Source organism: Acipenser ruthenus, chromosome 7 (assembly GCF_902713425.1).
Source record: "Acipenser ruthenus chromosome 7, fAciRut3.2 maternal haplotype, whole genome shotgun sequence".
NCBI lineage: Eukaryota > Metazoa > Chordata > Actinopteri > Acipenseriformes > Acipenseridae > Acipenser > Acipenser ruthenus.
The window spans coordinates 34,706,310-34,730,033 of NC_081195.1; the positions used below are offsets into that span (position 1 = coordinate 34,706,310).

At 42.4% G+C, this 23,724-nt stretch overlaps 1 protein-coding gene across 10 annotated transcripts in view; it reads left to right on the forward strand.

Moving 5' to 3' along the window:
- LOC117414964 (ELKS/Rab6-interacting/CAST family member 1) overlaps positions 1-23,724 on the forward strand; it is a 374,494-nt gene that overhangs the window by 69,653 nt on the left and 281,117 nt on the right. For all 10 annotated transcript variants that reach the window (XM_059026821.1, XM_059026823.1, XM_059026822.1 and 7 more), the window contains 2 exons: positions 8,317-8,484; positions 21,722-21,889. In XM_059026821.1, coding sequence (XP_058882804.1) covers positions 8,317-8,484; positions 21,722-21,889 — 336 coding nt within the window. The remainder of the gene's footprint in view (positions 1-8,316; positions 8,485-21,721; positions 21,890-23,724) is intronic.

Sequence of the window (23,724 nt, forward strand, 5' to 3'; positions counted from 1 at the left end):
TATTAAGAGTTTTATACATATTGATGCAGTATATTACATGTGTAAAGTATACAGGAAACTAGCTTGTGTTTCAGCAAAATGAAGTTTTATATATATAAAAAAAATTCTAAATGATATTTGCAGCAGTTTGTGTGTATGTATGTATGTGTGTGTATATATATATATATATATATGTATATATATACACAGTGCCATGAAAAAGTATTTGCCCCCTGTCTGATTTTCTGCACTTTTGCAGATTTTTCACATTTTATTTGGTCAGATTTTTTTGTGGGTTGTAGTAGTAGTATATAGAGGGAGTCTGAGAGAACAAAAAGACACCAAAGTTTCAAACATGCAATCTTCAGGTGTGAAAAAGTTATTGGGTGGGTTGTAGTAGTAGTATATAGAGGGAGTCTGAGAGAACAAAAAGACACCAAAGTTTCAAACATGCAATCTTCAGGTGTGAAAAAGTTATCCCCCCCCCCCAGTTAACTCAACCCAATTAAAGGGATAATTAGGGTCAGCTATTTGAGTACGTTGGTTAACAACCAGGCCTGATTTGGGCCAGCCCTGCCCAAAATATAAATCTGATTAACTTTGGCCCTTACCATCAGAGTGAAGTTGTCAGCACACAGGTTCTAGAGGCACATCATGCCACGACCAAAATAAATTCCTGAAGACCTCCGGAAAAAAGTTGTTAATGCCTATCAGTCTGGAAAGGGTTACAAAGCCATTTCTAAGGCTCTGGGGCTCCACCGAACCACAGTCAGAGCCATATTGTCCAAATAGAGAGTGTTTGGGACAGTAGTGAATCTTCCCAGGAGTGGCCGTCCTGCCAAAATCTCTCCAAGAGCAAGTTGTAAAATCGTCCAGGGAGTCACAAAGAACCCTAGAACAACATCCAGGGATCTGCAGGCCTGTCTTGCCTCGGTTAAGGTCAGTGTTCATGACTCCACCATCAGAAAGACACTGGGCAAAAATGGGATTCATGGCAGAGTAGCAAGGTGGAAACCATTGCTCACTAAGAAGAACATGAACGCTCGTCTCAAGTTTGCTAAAAAACACCTGGATGATCCTCGAGAGTTCTGGAATAATGTTCTATGGACAGATGAGTCAAAAGTGGGACTTTTTGGCCGACTTAGGCCCCATTATGTCTGGCAAAAACCAAACACTGCATTCCACAGTAAGAACCTCATACCAACGGTCAAGCATGGTGGTGGTAGTGTCATGGTTTGGGGATGCTTTGCTGCATCAGGACCTGGATGCCTTGCCATCATTGAAGGAATCATGAATTCTGCTCTGTATCAGAGAATTCTACAGGAGAATGTCAGGCCATCCATCCGTGAGCTGGGTCATGCAGCAAGACAATCATCCGAAACACACAAGCAAGTCTACATCAGAATGGTTGAAGGAGAAATTTAAAATTTTGGAATGGCGTAGTCAAAGTCCAGACCTAAACCCTATTGAGATGTTGTGGCAGGACCTGAAACGAGCAGTTCATGCTCGAAAACCCACAAATGTCACTGAGTTGAAGCAGTTCTGCATGGAGGAGTGGGCCAAAATTCCTCCACGGCGCTGTGAGAGACTAATCAATAACTACAGGAAGCGTTTGGTTGCAGTTATTGCTGCTAAAGGTGGCGTAACCAGTTATTGAGTCTAAGGGGGCAATTACTTTTTCAGACGGTTGGGTGTTGCATAACTTTCTTTAATAAATAAATTAAATATGTATCGCAATTTTGTGTTATTTCTTCACTCATGGTCCCTTTTAGTTGAAGATCTGATAACATTCAGTGTCAAAAATATGCAAAAATGCAGAAAATCAGACGGGGCAAATACTTTTTCACGGCACTTTTGTACACTCAGTGTGTGTATGTGTGTGTATATATCTATATATACACACACACATACACACACTGAGTGTAGAAAACATTAGGAACACCTGCTTTTTCCATAAAATAGACTGACATGGTAAATCCACGTGAGAGCTATGACCCTTTATTGATGTAACCTGTTAAATCCACTTCAATCAGTGCAGATGAAGGGGGGACAGGTTAAAGAAGGATTTTTAAACCTTGACACAATTGAGACATGGATTGTGTATGTGTGCCATTCAGAGGGTAAATGGGCAAGACAAAAGATATAAGTGCCTTTGAACGGGGTATGGTAGTAGGTGCCAGGCACGCCGGTTTGAGTGTGTCAAGAACTGCAACGCTGCTGGGTTTTTCATGCTCAACAGTTTCCCGTGTGTATCAAGGATGGTCCACCACCCAAAGGACATCCAGCCAACGGCAGGCCAGTGGTCGAAAACGGCTCATTGATGAAAGAGGCCAAAGGAGGCTGACACGAATTGTGCCGAGCAACAGACGGGCTACAGTTAGTCAACTGACAGTCCAGTACAACATTGGTGCCGAAAGACCCATAAAAGATTGGACAACTCGTCGTACCTTGACACGAATGGGGTATGGCAGTCGACGACCTAACAGAGTTGCACTTCTTTCAGCAAAACAGAAGAAACTGCGGTTGCAGTGGGCTAAGGAACGAAAACACTGGAAACATTGCCTGGTCTGATGAATCCCGGTTCCTGCTGTTTCACGCTGATGGGAGGACTTGGGTATGGAGAAAACCACATGAGTACATGCATCCATCATGCCGCGTGTCAACATTGCAGGCTGGTGGTGGTGGTGTGATGGTGTGGGGTGTGTTTTCATGGTACACATTGGGCCCCTTGATAAAAGTGGAGCAACATTTGAATGCCACAGGATATCTGAACATCATTGCCAATCAGGTGCATCCTTTCATTGCAGCAGTGTATCCATCTGCTAATGGATTTTTTCAGCAGGTTAATGCCCCATGCCACAAGGCTAGGATTGTCCAGGAATGGTTCCACGAACATGACAGTGAATTCAGCTTACTGCAGTGGCCTGCCCAGTCAATCCAATTGAGCATCTGTGGGATGATTTGGAAAGAGCTGTTCGGAGCAGAGATCCACTACCAGCCAACTTGACACAACTGGGGGAAGCATTGGAGTCAATATGGGCCAGCATCCCTGTGGAACACTTGACACCTTGTAGAGTCCATCCCCCAACGAATTGAGGCTGTTCTGAGGGCAAAAGGGGGTGCAACTCAATATTAGGAAGGTGTTCCTAATGTTTTGTACACTGAGTGTATATATATTTACAATTTCAACTTAAACAAGTGGAAGCAAAGCTACATACATTTGTTATAGCTGCTGCACTTCACAGAAGCTAAAATAAAGAGCCTTGATTCAGGGAGAGCAAAGTGCACCTTTCTTCACACAATCAGTCTTGGAAGAATACAAAAGTCAATTGAACACAAATGTAATCAAACACTCCTTGCTGCACCATTTGTTGATTTTAAAAATTGCCTTTTTTTACATTTTAATTGAATTGAATTCTACAGCCAGATGGCTGCTTTTGAGTTCAGCAGTCGTTTAGGAAAGCCTACAAATTGCTGATGCAAAACCCATCCGTAATCTATAGCAATGCTGGATGCCCCAATCAGTAGGTATCCCCTTCAGGAAGTTTGGGATTCCTTTTGTTAGGCAGTGGTACACAGTACAATGATGGAAATAAGACTTATATTGCCATTTCATCCATTCCAAGTTTTAATGTAAGCTTGATTAGCCCCAGTGTATAGGTAACAAGCTCAGTTGTGTATTATTAAACTCCTTGTAAAACCAGGAATGGATCAAACTGCTATGCAATAGGAATCTTTCTGTCTCTGCAGTACCGTGACGTGTACTGTAGTGCCATTCACGTCTGGGTTTACCGGGGAACGCAGTTCGTTCATTAAATCGCTCGTTATTATTATGACCTAGTCACTGATTTCTTCCAGGGCTTGAACGCACAACTTTCCTCCAGTGGTAGAAACTCACACTAATCCTGCACCCAGTCCTGGCTTTCAGAACTATAGTCTGCTGAGCATGTTATTTAAAAGAACAGGAGTTTGGGTTTTGTTAAATACACTGTCCCTAATCTGTAGCTGCTTTGATTCCCACTAATAATAACCCTATTAAGAAAAGTTTGACATACTGCAGTGTAGGAAGTACCAGACTTATTTGCATCTGTAGGCAGGGATGGCAAGTAAACTCCTATTGCACAGCAGTTTCACCCATTCCAGTTTTTAATACAAGGTTAAGTAGCCACAGTGTATAGGTAAGAAGCTCAGGTGTGTCGTATTAACTCACAGTAAAACCAGGAATAAACCAAACAGCTATTCAATGGGAGTCTTATTTCCATCCTTGAAGCAGGTTCATTCAGGTCTCAGTATGGAGTAGTAAAGCACTGTGCTGTTCCAGTGACTGCCCTCCCCTCCCTCTGCAAGCAGGTTCATTCAGGTCTCAGTATGGAGTAGTAAAGCAGTGTGCTGTTCCAGTGACTGGCCTCCCCTCCCTCTGCAAGCAGGTTCATTCAGGTCTCAGTATGGAGTAGTAAAGCACTGTGCTGTTCCAGTGACTGCCCTCCCCTCCCTCTGCAAGCAGGTTCATTCAGGTCTCAGTATGGAGTAGTAAAGCAGTGTGCTGTTCCAGTGACTGGCCTCCCCTCCCTCTGCAAGCAGGTTCATTCAGGTCTCGGTATGGAGTAGTAAAGCAGTGTGCTGTTCCAGTGACTGCCCTCCCCTCCCTCTGCAAGCAGGTTCATTCAGGTCTCAGTATGGAGTAGTAAAGCACTGTGCTGTTCCAGTGACTGCCCTCCCCTCCCTCTGCAAGCAGGTTCATTCAGGTCTCAGTATGGAGTAGTAAAGCAGTGTGCTGTTCCAGTGACTGGCCTCCCCTCCCTCTGCAAGCAGGTTCATTCAGGTCTCAGTGTTGAGTAGTAAAGCAGTGTGCTGTTCTAGTGACTGCCCTCCCCTCCCTCTGCAAGCAGGTTCATTGAGGTCTCATTGTGGAGTAGTAAAGCAGTGTGCTGTTCCAGTGGCTGGCCTCCCCTCCCTCTGCAAGCAGGTTCATTCAGGTCTCAGTGTGGAGTAGTAAAGCAGTGTGCTGTTCCAGTGGCTGGCCTCCCCTCCCTCTGCAAGCAGGTTCATTCAGGTCTCATTGTGGAGTAGTAAAGCAGTGTGCTGTTCCAGTGATTTCCATCCTCTGTGCTGCCCCCTGGATTTCATGTTTAAATGTTCCAACTGCATTGCCAATTGAGGAATGGTAAATTACATTGTATTCTATACTAATAAAATGCCACTTATTCTTAACATTGAAAATCCTATTCAAATTCCTGGCACCTCACCTGAGCATTTCAAACCTACGCCCAAACCTACCTGAAGCCCAGTACTAAGCGCAGGATGAGTGTGTGTCTGGCTACAGTACATTGTTTTACTCGAACACGGAGCTGTGTGCTTGCATCTCTTCTGTTACAAGGTGTTTGTTGGCCTCCACTGTTTGGAGTGCTATATGTCCTATAAAAAAGAAAAACACAGCATTTCCTGTGCAGCTCATCACTGCAGTGTCTTCAGTGTCAGGTAGTATTAAACCCAGCACAAGCTCTGCTTTATACCATTAATCTGAACTGTAAACTTTATCTGATCTCCCCTTGCCCTCCAGCTGAAAGTCTGAAGCGTTTTCTTCAAGTGACAGAGATTGCAATGAATTCTGATCCCAGTTGCCCAGTGTTAGAAAAAGCTCCGGCTAAAATCGAGGTTTGATCGCCGAAGTGACTTGTACCTGTCATTGGCCACAGGAAATGTTTTGGAACCCTGTCCTCATCAAACCACGCAGGCCAACTTGCACTTAAAAACACTTTTAAAAGGATTCCTTACCGGATGTGAGTACCATTATATGTAATGGTGTAGCACTAGTCAGAATCCCCTACTGGGAATACAGTATCTGTGAAAGGGATCTTGCCTCTATGGGAACTTGTCAGGATGAGAGTGATGCGGTAAGGATGCAATGTCCACAACAGCGGGTGTATTTACAACAGCCCTCCTTTATTTTCAATAAACTATCCCCTCTACCAGCAATGAGTTAAATATCGGGGAGTTAAACAGTGGGCTTGAGGTCCCAAATACAATAAACAGTAAATCCATTTCCAGGGTTAGGGTAAGTGGAGCTGGAACAGGTTGAGGTGGGGGAGGTAGATTTACTGTTCATATTCATTCTCCCGTTCACAGAACCGTGCACATAATTATGATATTATGTTTAGGACATTCTTCAGCACATAACGGTGTATTCACTTGATCTAAACAGTGGTGAATCCAAGTACCTGCACAATAACTGAAAACTGAATCATTACAAGCAGATTATTTAACTAAAAGGTGACCTACTCAATTGTAACCCCTTTCTAATTATATCATTTGGGCGATATAATGGTATGACAACAACTGATGTGTGAACATGTATGAAACTCTACACTAGCGATTTTATGTGTGTCCATATAGTAAGGTTCTTTTACTCGATATTTGTGCATTAAAGAATATTTTAATGGAAGCTAAATACCTGCACAGTAGAAACTCATTGTTAGAGATTTCATTTTTCACAAAGTCCCATTCTTGTAATGATTTAAAGTGCTGTTCTGGTCACCTTGTTACAAAAAGGATATTGCTGCTCTAGAAAGAGTGCAAAGAAGAGCAACCAGAATTGCCCTGGGTTTAAAAGGCATGTCGTGTGCAGACAGGCTAAAAGAATTTAATCTATTCAGTCTTGAACAAAGAAGACTACGCGGTGATCTGATTCAAGCATTCAAAATTCTAAAAGGTATTGACAATGTCGACCCAGGGGACTTTTTCGACCTGGAAAAAGAAACAAGGACCATAGGCCACAAATGGAGTTTAGATAAAGGGACATTCAGAACAGAAAATAGGAGGCACTTTTTTACACAGAGAATTGTGAGGGTCTGGAACCAACTCCCCAGTAATGTTGTTGAAGCTGACACCCTGGGATCCTTCAAGAAGCTGCTTGAGATTCTGTGATCAATAAGCTACTAACAACCAAACGAGCAAGATGGGCCGAATGGCCTCCTCTCGTTTGTAAAAGTTCTTATGTTCTTAGTGTTGGTTCAATTGGATAGACTAGAGGTTGTTCAGAGTATCATAATCTGCTGATGGAAGGCAGTGTCCCCATTTGCTGTAAATTGCTGTTGCTAAGCAACACAGTAAGATGGTAACACAGCATTGCAGGTTGTTGTGCATTGGATCATATCTTCAAAGTGTTTCCTTAATTAACGGCTATATTTAGCAGGAAAAATCCTGTTCATGTTGCAAAACGAAAAACAAGACCCCCTGGTAGTGCTTGGTGGTTCTAGTTTTGTAAAAATAAAAGGTGTTTTACCTTTTTCAGAAACAAATCTGAGTTCATTAAAGACAAACAAATGCCCCCCCCCCCCCCCCCCCCACTCCCCCCAATAACCAATGACCCACGTCCGCTCTTGTGTGTGTGTTATTATTGTACTGTAATTGTGCAATACAGAATTAGGATTAACAAATCACTCATGTGCCTGTCCCTTGAATTTCATGTTTACAGGTTCTAACTGCAGTACCACTGCCAATTCATGAATGGTCAATAATATTTTGTTCTATGCTAAATACAATGAATTCCTATGCCTTAGCTTTTATCAGACACAAACTTTTCTTTTAATTTCTTACCTATTGTTTCTGTGGAATTGTTGATCTAAAACTACCCTAAATTCTCTAGCTGGAAGATGTGAAGTAATACATTTGACATTCCTGTCCGTCTACAGAGCTATTTTAAAAAGCTTGTGCGATGCGAACGTTGTAACCTTTTCAGTTTATATTTAGTAGTTCCTTACTCACATTCTCTCAGTTGAACCATGGCAGTTCGTTAGATGTGTTTTTAGATTTATTCCCCCTGGGGGGTGGATTTTTTTCTGGTTTTTCTTTTAGACCTCTCTTCTTTGAACACTGTTTACGTATTTACAGATCAGCTTGCTATGATGAGTCTGAAATAAGAGAGATGAACCATTAATCAATGTAAAATGTAAAAATTGAACCATTAATCAATGTAATTAATAGCATGTTTGCTGTATGCACTATTTCTTATTGCTGTATTTCTTACATTCACTCAGGGACAGGTTAATGGTTACACTCTGGTGTACCAGCTGTACTTGAAGAGAAGACAAGTTCTCAAGGAACAGAAAATGGCACACAAAGAAATAAATAAGAGTAATACATTTTTGTGATGCAAAAACTGGGAATTTACCTAAACTGTGTTTGTTTTGTATTTGTATTTTTTTTATATTCTGGTCCCTCTTGGAGAAATCTTCTGAAGAATACCACCATCCAGTATGCCATGTATAAATGACCATACAGGGTATCTGTGTTTTCTGGGTGCTGATTTGACGTTTCTCCTCCCCCCCACCCCTTCAGATTGACCAGGTGAAGCAGGATCTGTCTCGGAGGGACACGGAGCTGCTGGCCATGCAGACCAAACTAGAAACCCTGACCAACCAGTTCTCAGACAGCAAGCAGCACATTGAGGTCCTGAAGGAGTCCCTGACTGCCAAGGAGCAGAGGTCAGCCATTCTCCAGACAGAGGTAAGGACCCTGGAGAAATACACTGCAGTGCATGACTCTCCAGACAGGGGTAGGGGCCCTGGAGAAATACTTTGCAGTGCATGACTCTCCAGACAGGGGTAGGGACCCTGGAGAAATACACTGCAGTGCATGACTCTCCAGACAGATGTAGGGACCCTGGAGAAATACTTTGCAGTGCATGACTCTCCAGACAGGGGTAGGGAACCTGGAGAAATACAATAAATTAAATTACAAATGTTTTGACCTGGAAGTCTTTTTTTCAATGTCAGTTGAAGACATTGAAAAAAACTGACAGAACATTTGCCTTCTGAATTCATGAAGTGTATTTTAGTGTTTCAAAATTCAACACTATTGAGTGTTTAAGAATTATGGATGGTAGGTTTTGTATATGATAACTACCTGTGAAGACATTGATTTTTTTAAACGTTTTACTATATATCTTTTAAGAGACACAGTAGACCTCCACTAATCCCAACACTGCTAGTCTGAATTGACCTGTAATCCGAACCAGGCTATTATAATGAAATACATGCTGATACTGTAGCAGCTGTACAGACCGAACTACAATATCACAAGTAACTGATAGTTAACTTTATTTTAAAGGGTTATTGGTGATTTCTAATGAAGTTTGTAAAGTGTAAAAAAACAAAGACTTTCAGTATGCACCTCTGCTGGGGCTGCAGATTGTGTAACACAGGGGCTCCCAAACATTCTTGGGCCCCCAATGACACTGGGAATGTGAAATCTACCCCTAGCTTGGGAACCCCATGTATAATAGGAGTTCTCCATCGACACTAAAAAGGTTAAATATTTTCAATAAATGTATTCATACTGAAAACTAACAACGATGAATGGAGCACCAAATAAATAAATAAATAAATAATTAAATAAAAATGAATACCTAATACTACCTCTTAAAATCCGTTGGTGTTACATGAGTGGTAAAACCTATTTAGACATTTATGCAGTACATTTAAAAATCATTACTGTATGTAGGACAAATCCAATGTGTAGTAGTTTCTTTTGGCCACCAGAGGGCAGTGCTGTATCACAGTTTGCGATCAACCTCGCACATTAAATTCACTGAGAAGACACTTTAAAGCAAGGCAGTACAGCTGGTTGTAATGGACTTAGTTTAGTTCATAGCCAGATAATCATATTATTCTGCTTCATTGAGAAGTAATAATAATGATAGCTATAGTAATAATAGTAATAGTAATAATAATAATCATAGTTAATAAATAACTACCACAGCTTTTTATTTGTTTGTGTAGAGTACGCTTTGATGTGCTGCTTATAAGCATAGACACAATAAGATAATCTTCCCTATTTGTAGTAATAATACAAATCAATTCACATAACAGCACTAGCCTTCCATCTTAAACCACAAAAAGACCTCAGTCGTGCCACAATCGGATTTCAGGAGCTTGTGGGGAAAAAATGCAGTAATATAAAGTTCCTGCCCCACCCTTGGATCTACTGAACACCAGCAGCTGAGCACTGGCCTGGCCCTCCTGTCTGCTCCTGAGTCAGCCCTGTTTACCAGACGTAACTTTTAATGAGGTCCTGGATTTCACATTAATGCTGCCGCGCCCCTCGACCATTGCGTTCCTTGTCGTCGGTTTACTACATTCTTTCATCGATTTGCACCTTTTCAGCACACCCCAACTTGTTGACAGTCCAGTTTATTTGCATTCCCTTTTAGTTTCAACTTCGGGGACAATGGGTTCCTCCCTACATTCAACCTTCTTACCTGCATATCAGTCTGTGAGTCAAGTGCCAGTCTAGAGCAAAGTAGTATAACTGGTAGTAGTAGTAGGTTAGCAATGACACCTGCAAGCTCTCTGTAGCTTATAAAGTAAAAGAAGTAAAGCTTTGTATCAAGTCTTGCCTATGTGCTGTACATATCTTGAACACAAGAAGATGGTAAAGATTAAAGAAAAAAGAAAAGAGCACAACTTCTTCTCTTTTTCCAAAATCCAAGAATGAACCCGTTGGGCTAGCTTCAGAAAAGCAGGATTGTTCTCCTGGCAATAAAGATTTTCTATTTTTGTGTCCACATCCTCCTTGGTGAAATAGGTCTGCCCAGCCGCTGTTGAGATTGGCAGCCAGCACTTAATTCCTGCCATTCCAGCGCTGTGCTCCTGTGGCAATGTGCCCCGTCCCTGTGTGCATTTGTGTGTTGCGTGCATGTGTAAATGTCGGTGTATAGTCATTGGTACACGGGATATAAACGGGTCTGTGTTTCACGTGTATTTAAAAAGTGTAGATTTGTATTTAGGCACGAGGAGAGCACAAATCACTTCACGTGCTGGTTAAATGTAATATGTGAGCACGGGGTTGCACAGAATTAATTCACATGCTGGGATTCAAGTGAATAATTAATTAGTAATTGAATCCCAGCACAATAGTATATATAGACGCACATTTCTTGCAGTCGGGGTTGGGTGTTCGGTGAGTGGAGAACGGGATTGGAGACGGAGGTAATTGTAAATTATAAAAGCGAATAGTTAAAGTGTTTTCACTCACCGTGTTTGTTCGTCTGTCTGTTGTGCACTGTCTAGTCCGTTTTGTTTGTCTATTTATTTTGGCGCAAGTGCCGTGTCCAGTGTTTTTGTGTTTCAAACCTTTTATTTTCTGTTCTGTTGATTAAATGCTGAGCGAAAGCATTCGCTCAGCTCCATCAAACCACAACTCTCTGTCTGTTTATTTCCTGTTTCTGGTCTGACGCCACCCACTCCGGCTGTCTTTGTGACACGTGGTGTCCTGCGTGGGATCTACAGCGCCTCCAGGACTCAGGCCAGAGCAGGAACCGCAATTTGGATTTAAAAAAAAAAAAGAGAAAAAAAAAAGAGGAAAAAAAAAGAGGAAAAAAAAATGGCAGAAGACGCCATCAAAGTGCGGGACTGGATGCTGGAAAATGCTGGGCTGGAGGCCCAGTCTATACCAGTAGTCGTCCGGTTCCTGCAGTTTATGGATGGGGAGCGATGGGAGGCGTATTAGAGGGAACAGACCGTAAGCACCTGGGAGGAAGGTGTGGGGTTGGTCCTCAGCTACCTGGAGGCAGTTATAAGTGGAACAGCAGCCCAGGTAGCAGGTCCACCAGCAGAGGAAGAATGCCTGCTGTCCCCGTCTCCACCAGCAGAGGAAGAATGCCTGCTGGTTTTGCCTCCACAGCCCAAGCGGGAGGAGCCCGAGCATCCACAGCCCAAGCGGGAGGAGCCCGAACGTCCTACGCCTGAGTGGGAGGAGCCCGAACGTCCTACGCCTGAGTGGGGGGAGCCCGAACGTCCACAGCCCAACAGGGAGGAGTCGGGGCGTCCACAGCCCAACAGGGAGGAGTCGGGGCGTCCACAGCCTAACAGGGAGGAGTCGGGGCGTCCACAGCCCAACAGGGAAGAGTCGGGGCGTCCACAGCCCGAAGAGAGGGAAGTCGGGGCTTCCACAGCCCTAGGACCCAAGCTGCCAGCAGAGGGAGAATACCTGCTGGTTCCACCTCCACCAGCAGAAGAACAATGCCTGCTGTCCCCATCGCTGTCGTCCCAAGAGCCAGAAGGGGAGGAATTGCAGGCTCAACCCCCTGAAATTTTCTGGGGGGGAGAAGGGCAGGATGCTGGTGTCCCCCAGCAGCCTCTAGTTATGCTGCTGAAGGGAGCACGGCGCACGCCAGCCCAGCCGCCACAGCAGAGGGAGCCAGCACCGCCACAGCCTCCCTCTGAGTGGCCAGCATCAGCCCCATGGCCTCTGCCACTGCCAGAAGCAGAACAGCAGGAGCTGTCTCTGTTTCCCGTACCTCCACCACAGGGAGTACGGTGGCCGGAGCCCCAGAAAGGGGAGCTGTTGGCCACGAAGAAGGGGGAGGAGGTCTGGAGACCACCAACCCCAGCAGCAGTTTCGCTGCCGGAGATCGTGGGGGAGATCCGGAGACCTGCTCCCACTGCAGCAGTTTCGCTGCCGGAGATTGTGGGGGAGGTCCGGAGACCTGCTCCCACTGCAGCTTCTTCGCTGCCGGCAGTACTGTGGTCGGAGCCCCACCAAGGGGAGCTACCAGCTACGAAGGAAGGGGGAGAGGTCAGGAGACCAGCATCCCCCGCAGCAATTTCGCTGCAAGCATGGACCAGCAGGCTGTCAGCCGTGCCACTACCGGCAGGGGTGCTGACAGCATTGCCAGCCATGGGCCCACTGAAGCCTCCCTTCCCAGCCCGAGACTTTGTCCTGGACTGCTGGATTTTTAAGGGGGGAGGTGGCCGTTGAGGCCATGTGTGCTGCGCACAAGGGGGGGTATATGTGGCAATGTGCCCCGTCCCTGTGTGCATTTGTGTGTTGCGTGTGTGTGTAAATGTCGGTGTATAGTCATTGGTACACGGGATATAAACGGGTCTGTGTTTCACGTGTATTTAAAAAGTGTAGATTTGTATTTAGGCACGAGGAGAGCACAAATCACTTCACGTGCTGGTTAAATGTAATATGTGAGCACGGGGTTGCACAGAATTAATTCACATGCTGGGATTCAAGTGAATAATTAATTAGTAATTGAATCCCAGCACAATAGTATATATAGACGCACATTTCTTGCAGTCGGGGTTGGGTGTTCGGTGAGTGGAGAACGGGATTGGAGACGGAGGTAATTGTAAATTATAAAAACGAATAGTTAAAGTGTTTTCACTCACCGTGTTTGTTCGTCTGTCTGTTGTGCACTGTCTAGTCCGTTTTGTTTGTCTATTTATTTTGGCGCAAGTGCCGTGTCCAGTGTTTTAGTGTTTCAAACCTTTTATTTTCTGTTCTGTTGATTAAATGCTGAGCGAAAGCATTCGCTCAGCTCCATCAAACCACAACTCTCTGTCTGTTTATTTCCTGTTTCTGGTCTGACGCCACCCACTCCGGCCGTCTTTGTGACAGCTCCCCATCATGAACATGTTCCACGAGGCTTCATTCCAGCGCTGTGCTCCCCATCATGAACATCTTCCATGGGGCTTCATTCCTGCTGTTCCAGCGCTGTGCTCCCCATCATGAACATGTTCCACGAGGCTTCATTCCAGCGCTGTGCTCCCCATCATGAACATCTTCCATGGGGCTTCATTCCTGCTGTTCCAGCGCTGTGCTCCCCATCATGAACATGTTCCAATGGGCTTCATTCCAGCGCTGTGCTCCCCATCATGAACATCTTCCATGGGGCTTCATTCCTGCTGTTCCAGCGCTGTGCTCCCCATCATGAACATGTTCCATGAGGCTTCATTCCAGCGCTGTGCTCCCCATCATGAACATGTTCCACGAGGCTTCATTCCAGCGCTGTGCTCCTCATCATTAACATGTTCCACGAGGCTTCATTCCTGTCATTCCAGCACTATGCTCCCCATCATGAACATGTTCCACAAGCTGTAAAAAGTGAGCTGTAAAAAGCCAGCGGCAACCACACAGGCGAGCACAGCCGTCGCAATATATGAAACCTAAAAAAGTTTGCTTGACAGTAGTTCAGTGTAGTGAGAGCGACTTGACAGCTGTAATTATTCAGCCAAATCGCTGACTTTCAGGGGAGGGCTAGCTCAGGATTTTCCAGCCAAATGGTTGACTAAAAAAAAAAAAAAAAAGAAATAATTTATTGAAGATTTTAATTTTTGCATTCAAAGTGCATTTCAGATGGATGCAAACAGAATTCTTTTGACATTCAATGTGAATGCAGAGGAAAGGGACTATAATATATATATATATAAGATGCAAATTTGGCCAGCTCTTTAGTTTCCCCAAATTTCAGTTGCCGTGACCATTTGAAAATTAACAAAATATTATGAAAACTGTATTAGTTTATACATTATCTAGGAAGCCTCAGGATTCAGAGCACAAGGGATCAATTGCAACATACTTGCAGAGTTAGTGTGGAGTGCTAGCTAATATGGTGCTGGATCATCCCCAGCTGTGTACTAACTTAATACCAATTACAACGAAAAAAGATGCGGAACAAAGCTGATGACTAACTGATCCCCAGCTTTAGTACAGTACTAAGGATGAAGCTTTGTTTGTGTGCTACCAAACAGGAACTGAAGAGGGGGCTCAAAATCTGAGGGATTTGTTCCAGCAAGCGAGTTTATTTATTTTATTTATTTAAGAAACCTAACAACTTAATTTTAGTGTTTTTCTTATTTTTTATTTAAAAGTTTTAAACTTTAAGAAAATTGTCTATGAAAATGTATTCACGCGCAAAAGTAAACGCTAAGGCTGAACTGCCATTTCAGTTCCCTTTCTTTTGTTTCTTAAACTGAATTCACATGTATAATCTGATTTTCCTAAAACACCACCAAAATTACCGATGCTGTGTTGGAGGATAAACAAAGCTTTCATTAGTCCGCATTATTTAATTCACACACAAACCAAAGTATTGTAGACTGTAGGTGTAAAGCAACTCAGCACAGCTGACAACAATTAGGACATGTTGGAGGTATAGCCTATACAAGCTTCATTTCTCAGTATATCCATATGACTGCAGTCATGGCCAGTCATGTGCAAAACTACACAATGGAGCAAAAACTTTATTTCATAGAGTGTATAAAAGATTTTGTTGAAACCTGTGGAGGATGGCCGAAAGGATTCCACAACAATTCGGCAGCACACAACTGCATGGAATCCACTTATAAGCAGATGTATTGCTGCCTTACCTGAGAGGCAGCCAAGTACAATAGCAAATAAAATAAAACATCTGTGGAAGAGGCTGAAAGTTGAGACACGCAACGCTGTTACAAAAGCCTTCATCTGGAAAGCCTGCACAACCTCTGTCCCAGATTTACAGCCTAGTACAGTTTATGGAACCAAATCTACTTGCAGCAGTGGAAGGTGCCATTGATAGTGACAGTGTTGGAGTGAATACACTAGAGGCTGTCCCAAGAACACCAGGTATAATTTACTAAAGTTATTGTTCATCTGATTAAATATTAAGTCTACAATTGAATATTACATTACAATAATAAAGTATACCGGTACTCTCAACAGGTGCTGAAAAAACATGGGGCATGAGGAGGAACAAACACACTTCAACAAAACCAATGTAACTTAGCAATCATTTGATTTCCCTCTCTCTGCACATATGTACTGTATTCCCATGTTTCTGATGGAGTCCTTCTCTCCTCCACTCTGATGGTGACTTCATCTGCAACACAAGAGGCTCCTGCTTCAACACAACCCATAACACAGTTTCACAACTTGGTATTACACAAGACATCGCGGGATCGTCCACTATATCAAATTTCAAACCTATTTCTGATGCAGCAGACATGGCTCCGGAACAGTCATTTTACAGACTCCGAGGACGAAGGTCTGAGACTTGGAAGAGGATGAAAACCGGGGTATTGAAGTGGAGAGAGCGGGAGAGAGATGGTGCGGAGATAGGAGATACAAAAGAAAATTATTAGTGGGACAGGAAGTAAGAGATAAATGTTTATTCAAGGAGAAGTTAAACGTATTAAAGGAAAAGCAGAAAGCGCACAAATACAAAATTGTATTATCATACAAAATTAAAACTGTTTAAAGGGACGCAGGCAGTTAGCGCGAGTGATTCTGAAAACTGACACAAGTGGTTAACTCCCACCCCCATGAAACACTTTTACTTTTCAAGTGATTACTGATGAGCAGTAGTAGCCTATTGTGTAGTGTTGATTGGTATAAGTGTAACACATGATGGGGGCCCCTAAGTTCATCATGCTTATTATTTTTCTTTTCTAAATGAGATCTCCTCCCAAACACCGACACACTTATTAGGTGTTATGTCTATTCTAAACATTGAATACCATATTGGCCCGAATTTAAGGCAGCCTCTTATTTTTCAAAGAAAATACATTTAAAAAATGTATTACATGTACCGTAAACCAAAAGATTTATAATGGGGAACTTTATCAAGAAAATATGTAGCCTAACATTTTAACAATGAATGGGGAGGAATTAAGTGTTTTTTTTTATTTTTATTTTTTTTACTTACCATTAGTCAGTGGTACAACTTTTGGATCTAGTAAGCTGTGATCGTTTGTTTTGTAATCCAACAAAATCAATATGTAATCTAGTAGTCCATGGTAATACCACACAAACTGTTGACACATCATAGCCTGATGTTGTTGCACATATAACGTCTCTGTATAACCTTGTTTTAAAGCATCTGTTGCCTATACTGTAATTTTTTGTCAAATTACACTGTAACTAAAATATAGTACTTAGTATGTAAGAAAGGAAATTGTCATAAGAAACAAAGGAAAAATGTTATTGAAAAATGTAATGTGCATCACTGTTCGTATTCTCGCTTTAGGGCTATTCAGTCAATCACTCATTAAGATCAATATGCACAAAGTTCTGGGCATGACGCCGTGACACAGAGCTTAGTGTGCGATAGGGCAAATTTTATTTTTTAGATATTATTTTGCCATGAAGAAAATATGAATAATATATTTGCAAGTTACTATATATATATATATATATATATATATATATATATATATATATATATATATATATATATATATATATATACACACATATATACATACAGTGCCTTGCAAAAGTATTCAGACCCCTGACCAATTCTCTCATATTACTGAATTACAAATGGTACATTGAAATTTCGTTCGGTTTGATATTTATTTTAAAAGCCTGAAACTCAAAATCAATTATTGTAAGGTGACATTGTTGGGAAATATTTTTAAGAAAAATAAAAAACTGAAATATCTTGCTTGCATAAGTATTCAACCCCTGAAGAAGGAGACTTGTGATAGAAGCCACAGAGAGGCCAACAATCACTTTGAAGGAGCTACAGAGTTCAGTGGCTGGGAGTGGAGTAATGGTGCACCAGTCAACCATATCAAGAGCTCTGCATAACACTGGCCTGTATGGAAGGGTGGCAAGAAAGAAGCCGTTACTCAAAAAGTACCATCTGAAAGCAAATCTGGAGTTTGCCAGAAAGCATGAGAGTGACCCAGCTGCGATGTGGGAAACGGTTTTGTGGTCAGATGAGACCAAGATAGAGCTTTTGGCCAAAACTCAAAGCGCTATGTGTGGCGTAAACCTAACACTGCCCATGCCTCAAGACACACCATCCCTACAGTGAAGTATGGTGGTGGCAGCATCATGCTGTGGGGATGCTTCTCATCAGCAGGGACTGGGCATCTTGTTAAAATTGAAGGAAGAATGGATGGAGCAAAATACAGGGAAATACTGCAAGAGAACCTGCTTCAGTCCACTAATAAACTGAAGCTTGGGAAGAAATGGACCTTTCAGCAGGACAATGATCCCAAGCACAAGGCCAAAGCAACATTGGAATGGCTCAAGAACAAAAAGGTGAATGTCCTACAGTGGCCCAGTCCTGATCTCAATCCCATTGAGAACCTGTGGCACTATTTGAAAATTGCGGTCCACAAGCGTCGTCCAACCAGCCTGAACAACCTGGAGCAAATCTGCCAAGAAGAATGGGCCAAAGTCACTCCGACACTGTGTGCAAAGCTGGTACATACTTACCCCAAAAGACTTAAAGCTGTTATTGCAGCGAAAGGTGGCTCTACCAAATATTAATGTGTGGGGGTTGAATACTTATGCAAGCAAGATATTTGAGTTTTTTATTTTTCTTAAAAATATTTCCCAGCATAAAACCAATGTCACCTTACAATAATTGACCCAACATGTCTAACAAATACCATAGGAATTTGATTATTTAAAAAGTGTAGTTTACTGGCAGTTTATTTTTTTTACAGGTTTAAGGCTGCATTCACAATGGGTCCATTTCAAACAAACTCTGTCTTGTTTGTTTAGCTTGAAACAATGTATCAAACTGCTTGCTGTTCACACTTACCTGCGAGCAAAGGGACCAAGATCGTTTAGATACAAGTTAAAGATAGTTTGTTTTGGCCCTTTTAGGACCTTTTGTTTGTTTGTTGTTTGTTTTCACAGCGCAGTTTGCACGCTTCACACCAAACATACCGAACCGTACCGAGTGCGGACCAAACCCTCTAAACGGACCTAGTGTGAACACAGCCCAACACTTGAACTTTTTAACCTTTTTTCTGATATAATTTAGTTTTCGGTTCTTAAACTACTGTTTTAGTCATTTCTATGTATATTTTCTAAATCAAATATGCATGTGAGTAACATCATACTGCAAGTGTGTCAGAGTTTTGATACATTTGAGACTATATAGACTTAATATTAAAGGGGCTGTAGAGTCAATAGGAGAAAACCTTGAAATTAAAAAAGTGGCCTTAATTGTGAAATAGCCCCTTTAATGTGAGCGATTTAAAGCTGTGTTTTGCTGTACTGTCTATAGAATGGGTGTTCTGACAACCAATGGGGCTTCACTGTGTTGGAAAATAGTTTTCTATGTTTAAATTCAGTATTGGGCTTCATTTTGTTGTTGAAAGCGGCTCCACTCTGGCGTTGAAAGGCTGTGCTCAACACAACAGGCCAACGGTGTGAGATGCTTCATTTCACAGAACAGAGCCCCCTGTCTGACCATCTTTACACTTACTTAGCTCCCCTGGAGACGACAGATAGTGAATTAGACAGCAGTGTAGCATGTGTGGAAGCAACCATCCAGGAAACTAGAAATGCTTTTAAGGAGAATCCCTGGTAATATCTGCAAAGCTGCCCTTCTTTTCTGTTTTAGACAACCATAAGGACCAAACAAAACTAACACTTACTAAACTTGAAGTTCAGAGGACTTGAAACCTTTTGAAGAAAATCCAGGTCAATCTGGGTCACCAAGTGGCTCACCTGGAAAAAACATGGGCTGCAAGACAGTCAAGGGTGGTGACGCTCCCATGGGGTTGGGATATAAAATCGTTTGGGACTGCTTCGTCTCACAGTACTGCAGTGGCCCCTGTTGGCTAGCCGCCCAGTTGGCCTGCAGGGCTGGCCTTTGTCCTCTAGGGGCCAGTAGCTTGCCAACATCTGCTGTCGATCTCCTGGGTGTAATTGGCTTGGCAGAGGACACCCACTGACCTTCAGTTCTCCCGTACTGTGTGAATTTACGCTGTAAGAGAACGGAAGTGTCCCAGCTCAAACAGCGTTTAGCACAAGCCATACACTAGTGACATTTGCTTGGGAACTGCATTACGCTTACATTCGCAGTATTGTCAAACATCTGTGTTCAATCGTTACATTTCTTTTATAAAATATTACAGTTTTCCCTTCAAGTAAGAATGTCGGATATTAGTTTCATGGATACATCTGTTAGGATCAGACAAGACAATTCCAGCGTCTGTGTTGCCACTGAGCCCCAGACTGTTCCCTGCGGAAATGTTTTTCTGATGGCATCAGCCATTCCTTTTTAAAATGACAAATATAATCTGTTTTCACATATCAAAGAAAAGGAGATTAACTGAGAAGCTGTCTAGCATCTATGGCTGGGTGGTTTGCAGCATATGCAGGAAGAAAAACCTGCTAATCTGGAATGGGATTACTGGGAGGAGGCAGCTCACATTGTGTTTAGCTGTTCAGGGTCAGCGAGCTTCCATTGGCCCTCACTGAGCCAACAGCTGTGAGATTGTGTAAAACATCTCTGTGCATGATCTGGAGACTGGAGCGAGGGGCTTCTCTTTATCAGGGTGGCATGCTGAGCGTCGGTGCTCACAAAAACACAATAATCACTATCCAGCGTTTGTTTTTTTTTTTCATTTGAAGTTTGAGTTTTTATAGTCCTTTTGAAAAATGAGTTGTTTGCTTGTCGATTTGTTTATATGGCATCTTACTTTTCTCTTTGTTAACAAACTTAGGGGTAATGAGCTCAATCAGAAACACACAACTCTGCTTTATTTTCTGTTTTATGGCACTATTTAGTTGAACTTCTAGAAGAACATTGAAAATGGCAAAAATTCTGGCCCCTTAATCTGCTGTGAATACTGAAGGACAGACTTCTCTGTGAAACATGGTGGGCATCATGACTGTGTCACTCACATGGGTACGAAGAACCCCCAGCAATACGCACAATCGGACACTCCCCATTACTGTATGTGCAAATGGGTTTTGAGGTTTAACTTGCTTTAAATAATTAATTTAGTTATTGGATACTACACAGCATTTTGTGTTTTTGATAGTTGTAGAGAAGTAGAAATTTAAATAAACATTGTTAAATCTTTCTTGAGGTGTTTGTTAATTTGATAGTTATTTTTATAGCAGCAGTATGGTGTAGTGGTTAGGTCTCTGTTTTGTGTGCCTCATTCTAAAAATAAGAAAGTTAGCATCATTTTATTTGTGGGACAAATATGTCCCTTGTACCTTAAAGGGTTATTGACACTTCAAAAGAGCCATGTTGTGGAACGCAATAAGATGTATATGGCTCATAATAATTTGATAAAGATAGTGGATTCGCAGCAGTGTGGAGTAGTGGTTATGGCTCTGGACTCTTGACCGGAGGGTCATGGGTTAAATTCCAGGTGGGGTACACTGCTGCTGTACCCTTGAGCAAGGTACTTTACCTAGATTGCTCCAGTAAAAACCCAACTGTATAAATGGGTAATTGTATGTAAAAAATAATGTGGTCATTGGCTTGCCAGAGCTGACAACATTTTTTTGACATGTATTTGTATACAAAAATCAGATGTTTGTATTCGCTAGAAATGCCAAAAATACCTTGCACTTATTTACCGCCTCACCAGAAGTTGCGCGACAGTTTCAAAAATGACAAAGCTCTTGAGCCTGATAGGGGTCTACAGGCTCAGATGATGCCAGGTGGATTCTGATGGGGGTCTACAGGCTCAGATGATGCCAGGTGGATTCTGATGGGGGGTCTACAGGCTCAGATGATGCCAGGTGGATTCTGATAGGGGTCTGCAGGCTCAGATGATGCCAGGTGGATTCTGATAGGGGGTCTGCAGGCTCAGATGATGCCAGGTGGATTCTAATGGGGGTCTACAGGCTCAGATGATGCCAGGTGGATTCTGATAGGGGTCTACAGGCTCAGATGATGCCAGGTGGATTCTGATCGGGGTCTGCAGGCTCAGATGATGCTAGGTGGATTCTGATAGGGGTCTACAGGCTCAGATGATGCCAGGTGGATTCTGATACTACAGAGAAAAGTAATTGAATTTGCAAACATCATAAAAAGGTTAGATGAAAAAAAAAGAAAAAAGAAATCCTTTCAAGCTCCTAACCCTTTAAGTAATTGCTTGGTAGTGAGTCTTGTAGAAACACTGGTCTAATGATGAAACGCCTCTGTATGCTAGCTGTGAGGGTATGGCATGTTTTCAATAATGTGGTTGTGGGTCCTTGTTGTCAGGTGGACGCCTTGCGGCTGCGTCTTGAGGAGAAGGAGACAATGCTGAACAAGAAGAGCAAGCAGATCCAGGAGATGAACGAGGAGAAGGGCACGCTCACCGGGGAGATCCACGACCTGAAGGACATGCTGGATGTGAAGGAGCGCAAGGTCAACGTCCTGCAGAAGAAGGTAGGACTCCTCCGTTACTGAAACTACCAGCACGCTGATTATGGACTGTGGTTCTGACAAGTTCCTGATGTACAGGGCTTTATTGCATTACAGGCCTGTATTGCTGGTGTAGCATTATTGTTATTATATATTAATGAAGGTGTCACAATTACAGTGCTAGACCTGCCACTCCACACACATTGATATACTTGCACGTATAAATGTGTCAATCTATATACAATTAAGTAATAGAGGATAGCCAGGTGTACATTATTGCAGATTTCAAAATAACAAGAGGCATTGTGGACTCCTTCAGTTAAACGCAGTTTATGTACAGACCCAAGTTAACATAAAAAAAGAAATGTTAAAAAGGCGAATTTGTATTGCTGTTAAGAGTTCTGTTGAGTTAGATAAGCTGTTCAAACGAAGTTCCGTAACCTCAGCTATACATAGTTCAACATTGACATGTAGTATTGATATTCCTTGTATTATGCAAATTAGTTTCTGTAGTCTGCCTGGATCTTTCTGGAAGCTCCTAGAAAGCATCTCTGTGTTAGTTGGTCAAGCCTACCTGTTGCCATGCAAATATGAGACACCAGAGGGCGCTCTTTAATCATGATCATTTTTAAGTGCCCAACTACGGTAGACTAAAATGTTTCCTACCAGAATCATGATGGTAATTCTACTTTTTAAATTTTTTTTAAACCTATTGGGCAGTGGTCTTAATTAACTGTAGGCACCTGTACAGGACTTTGTTCCAACTGTCCCTTAATTCTAACATTAAGCTTTTTCCACAGCATTTTTCATGTTGTGATAATCAAATCATGGTAAGTGCAATGATCGGTAGTAAAGACAACATGAAAACAGTCTGGCAAACCAGACTTCAATATACATGTATTAAAGATCAGCAGATTTGACGGTGTATATTAGATTAACTATGATATAAAAGCATAGTGAATCAGTAATCTTTTACCATAGTGATAACAGATTCTGAAGTTTAGATACTAAGTTTTATAAGAATTACTGTTGATTTATCAGAGGAAATAGAAATCCCTTTCAGCAATACTATAAATATCATGGATTGCAGGGATGAAAAGAAGACTCCCATTGGTTTTACTCTTGAGTTTAATAAGACACACCTGCGATTGTTACCTATACACTGTAGCTAATAAGGCTGGTATTAAAACCTATAATGGGTGGAACTGCAATGCAGTAGGACTCTGATGTCCATCCCTGATATTGTCCGAGAGGAGGTATGTTTCGTTTCTTGGTGACAATAAGGGTTAAACGTTCAGGATTTCGTTCTGGAGCCCCTTCTCCGTCTTCCCTGGTTCTCCCAGCTGCTGTATAATTTTCTTGCTTGTGCCACGAGTTGGTTCCCCAGCTGGGGCGGAAGAAAGTGGCCTCATTGTACCGCCCTGGAAAGCTTAATGAGGCGTTGGGCCACGGGTCATTTCAGGCGCCTTGTTTGTGCCTCTACCTCCTCCAACAACCTCATTGATTTCTAATAGGAGCACAAGAGCACAGTTGACTGTGCATTTCATTTACAGATTCAGAAATCATCTGCCTGTGTGGCTCCCCTGAGGACTGTTGAGTCTGCTAGTGAAAGTAAGGGTTAATTGAAGGGGGGGGGGGGGGGGGTATCTGTTACCGGAATTTACAGTTTTAGATATTCTGTACAGTTGACCCTGTTTCTTAGGTAATCTACTAGCTTGTATTTTGAATGAACCCACTCAGTCTCAAGATTTATTGCTTCAGCATAAGTCAATCTCGAGTTATGAGGTATTGGCTGAATGTTTGGGATGGTTTAAAAGTTTCACTGTGGTCATGAGCCTATTAAAGTTTGTGTTGGCTGC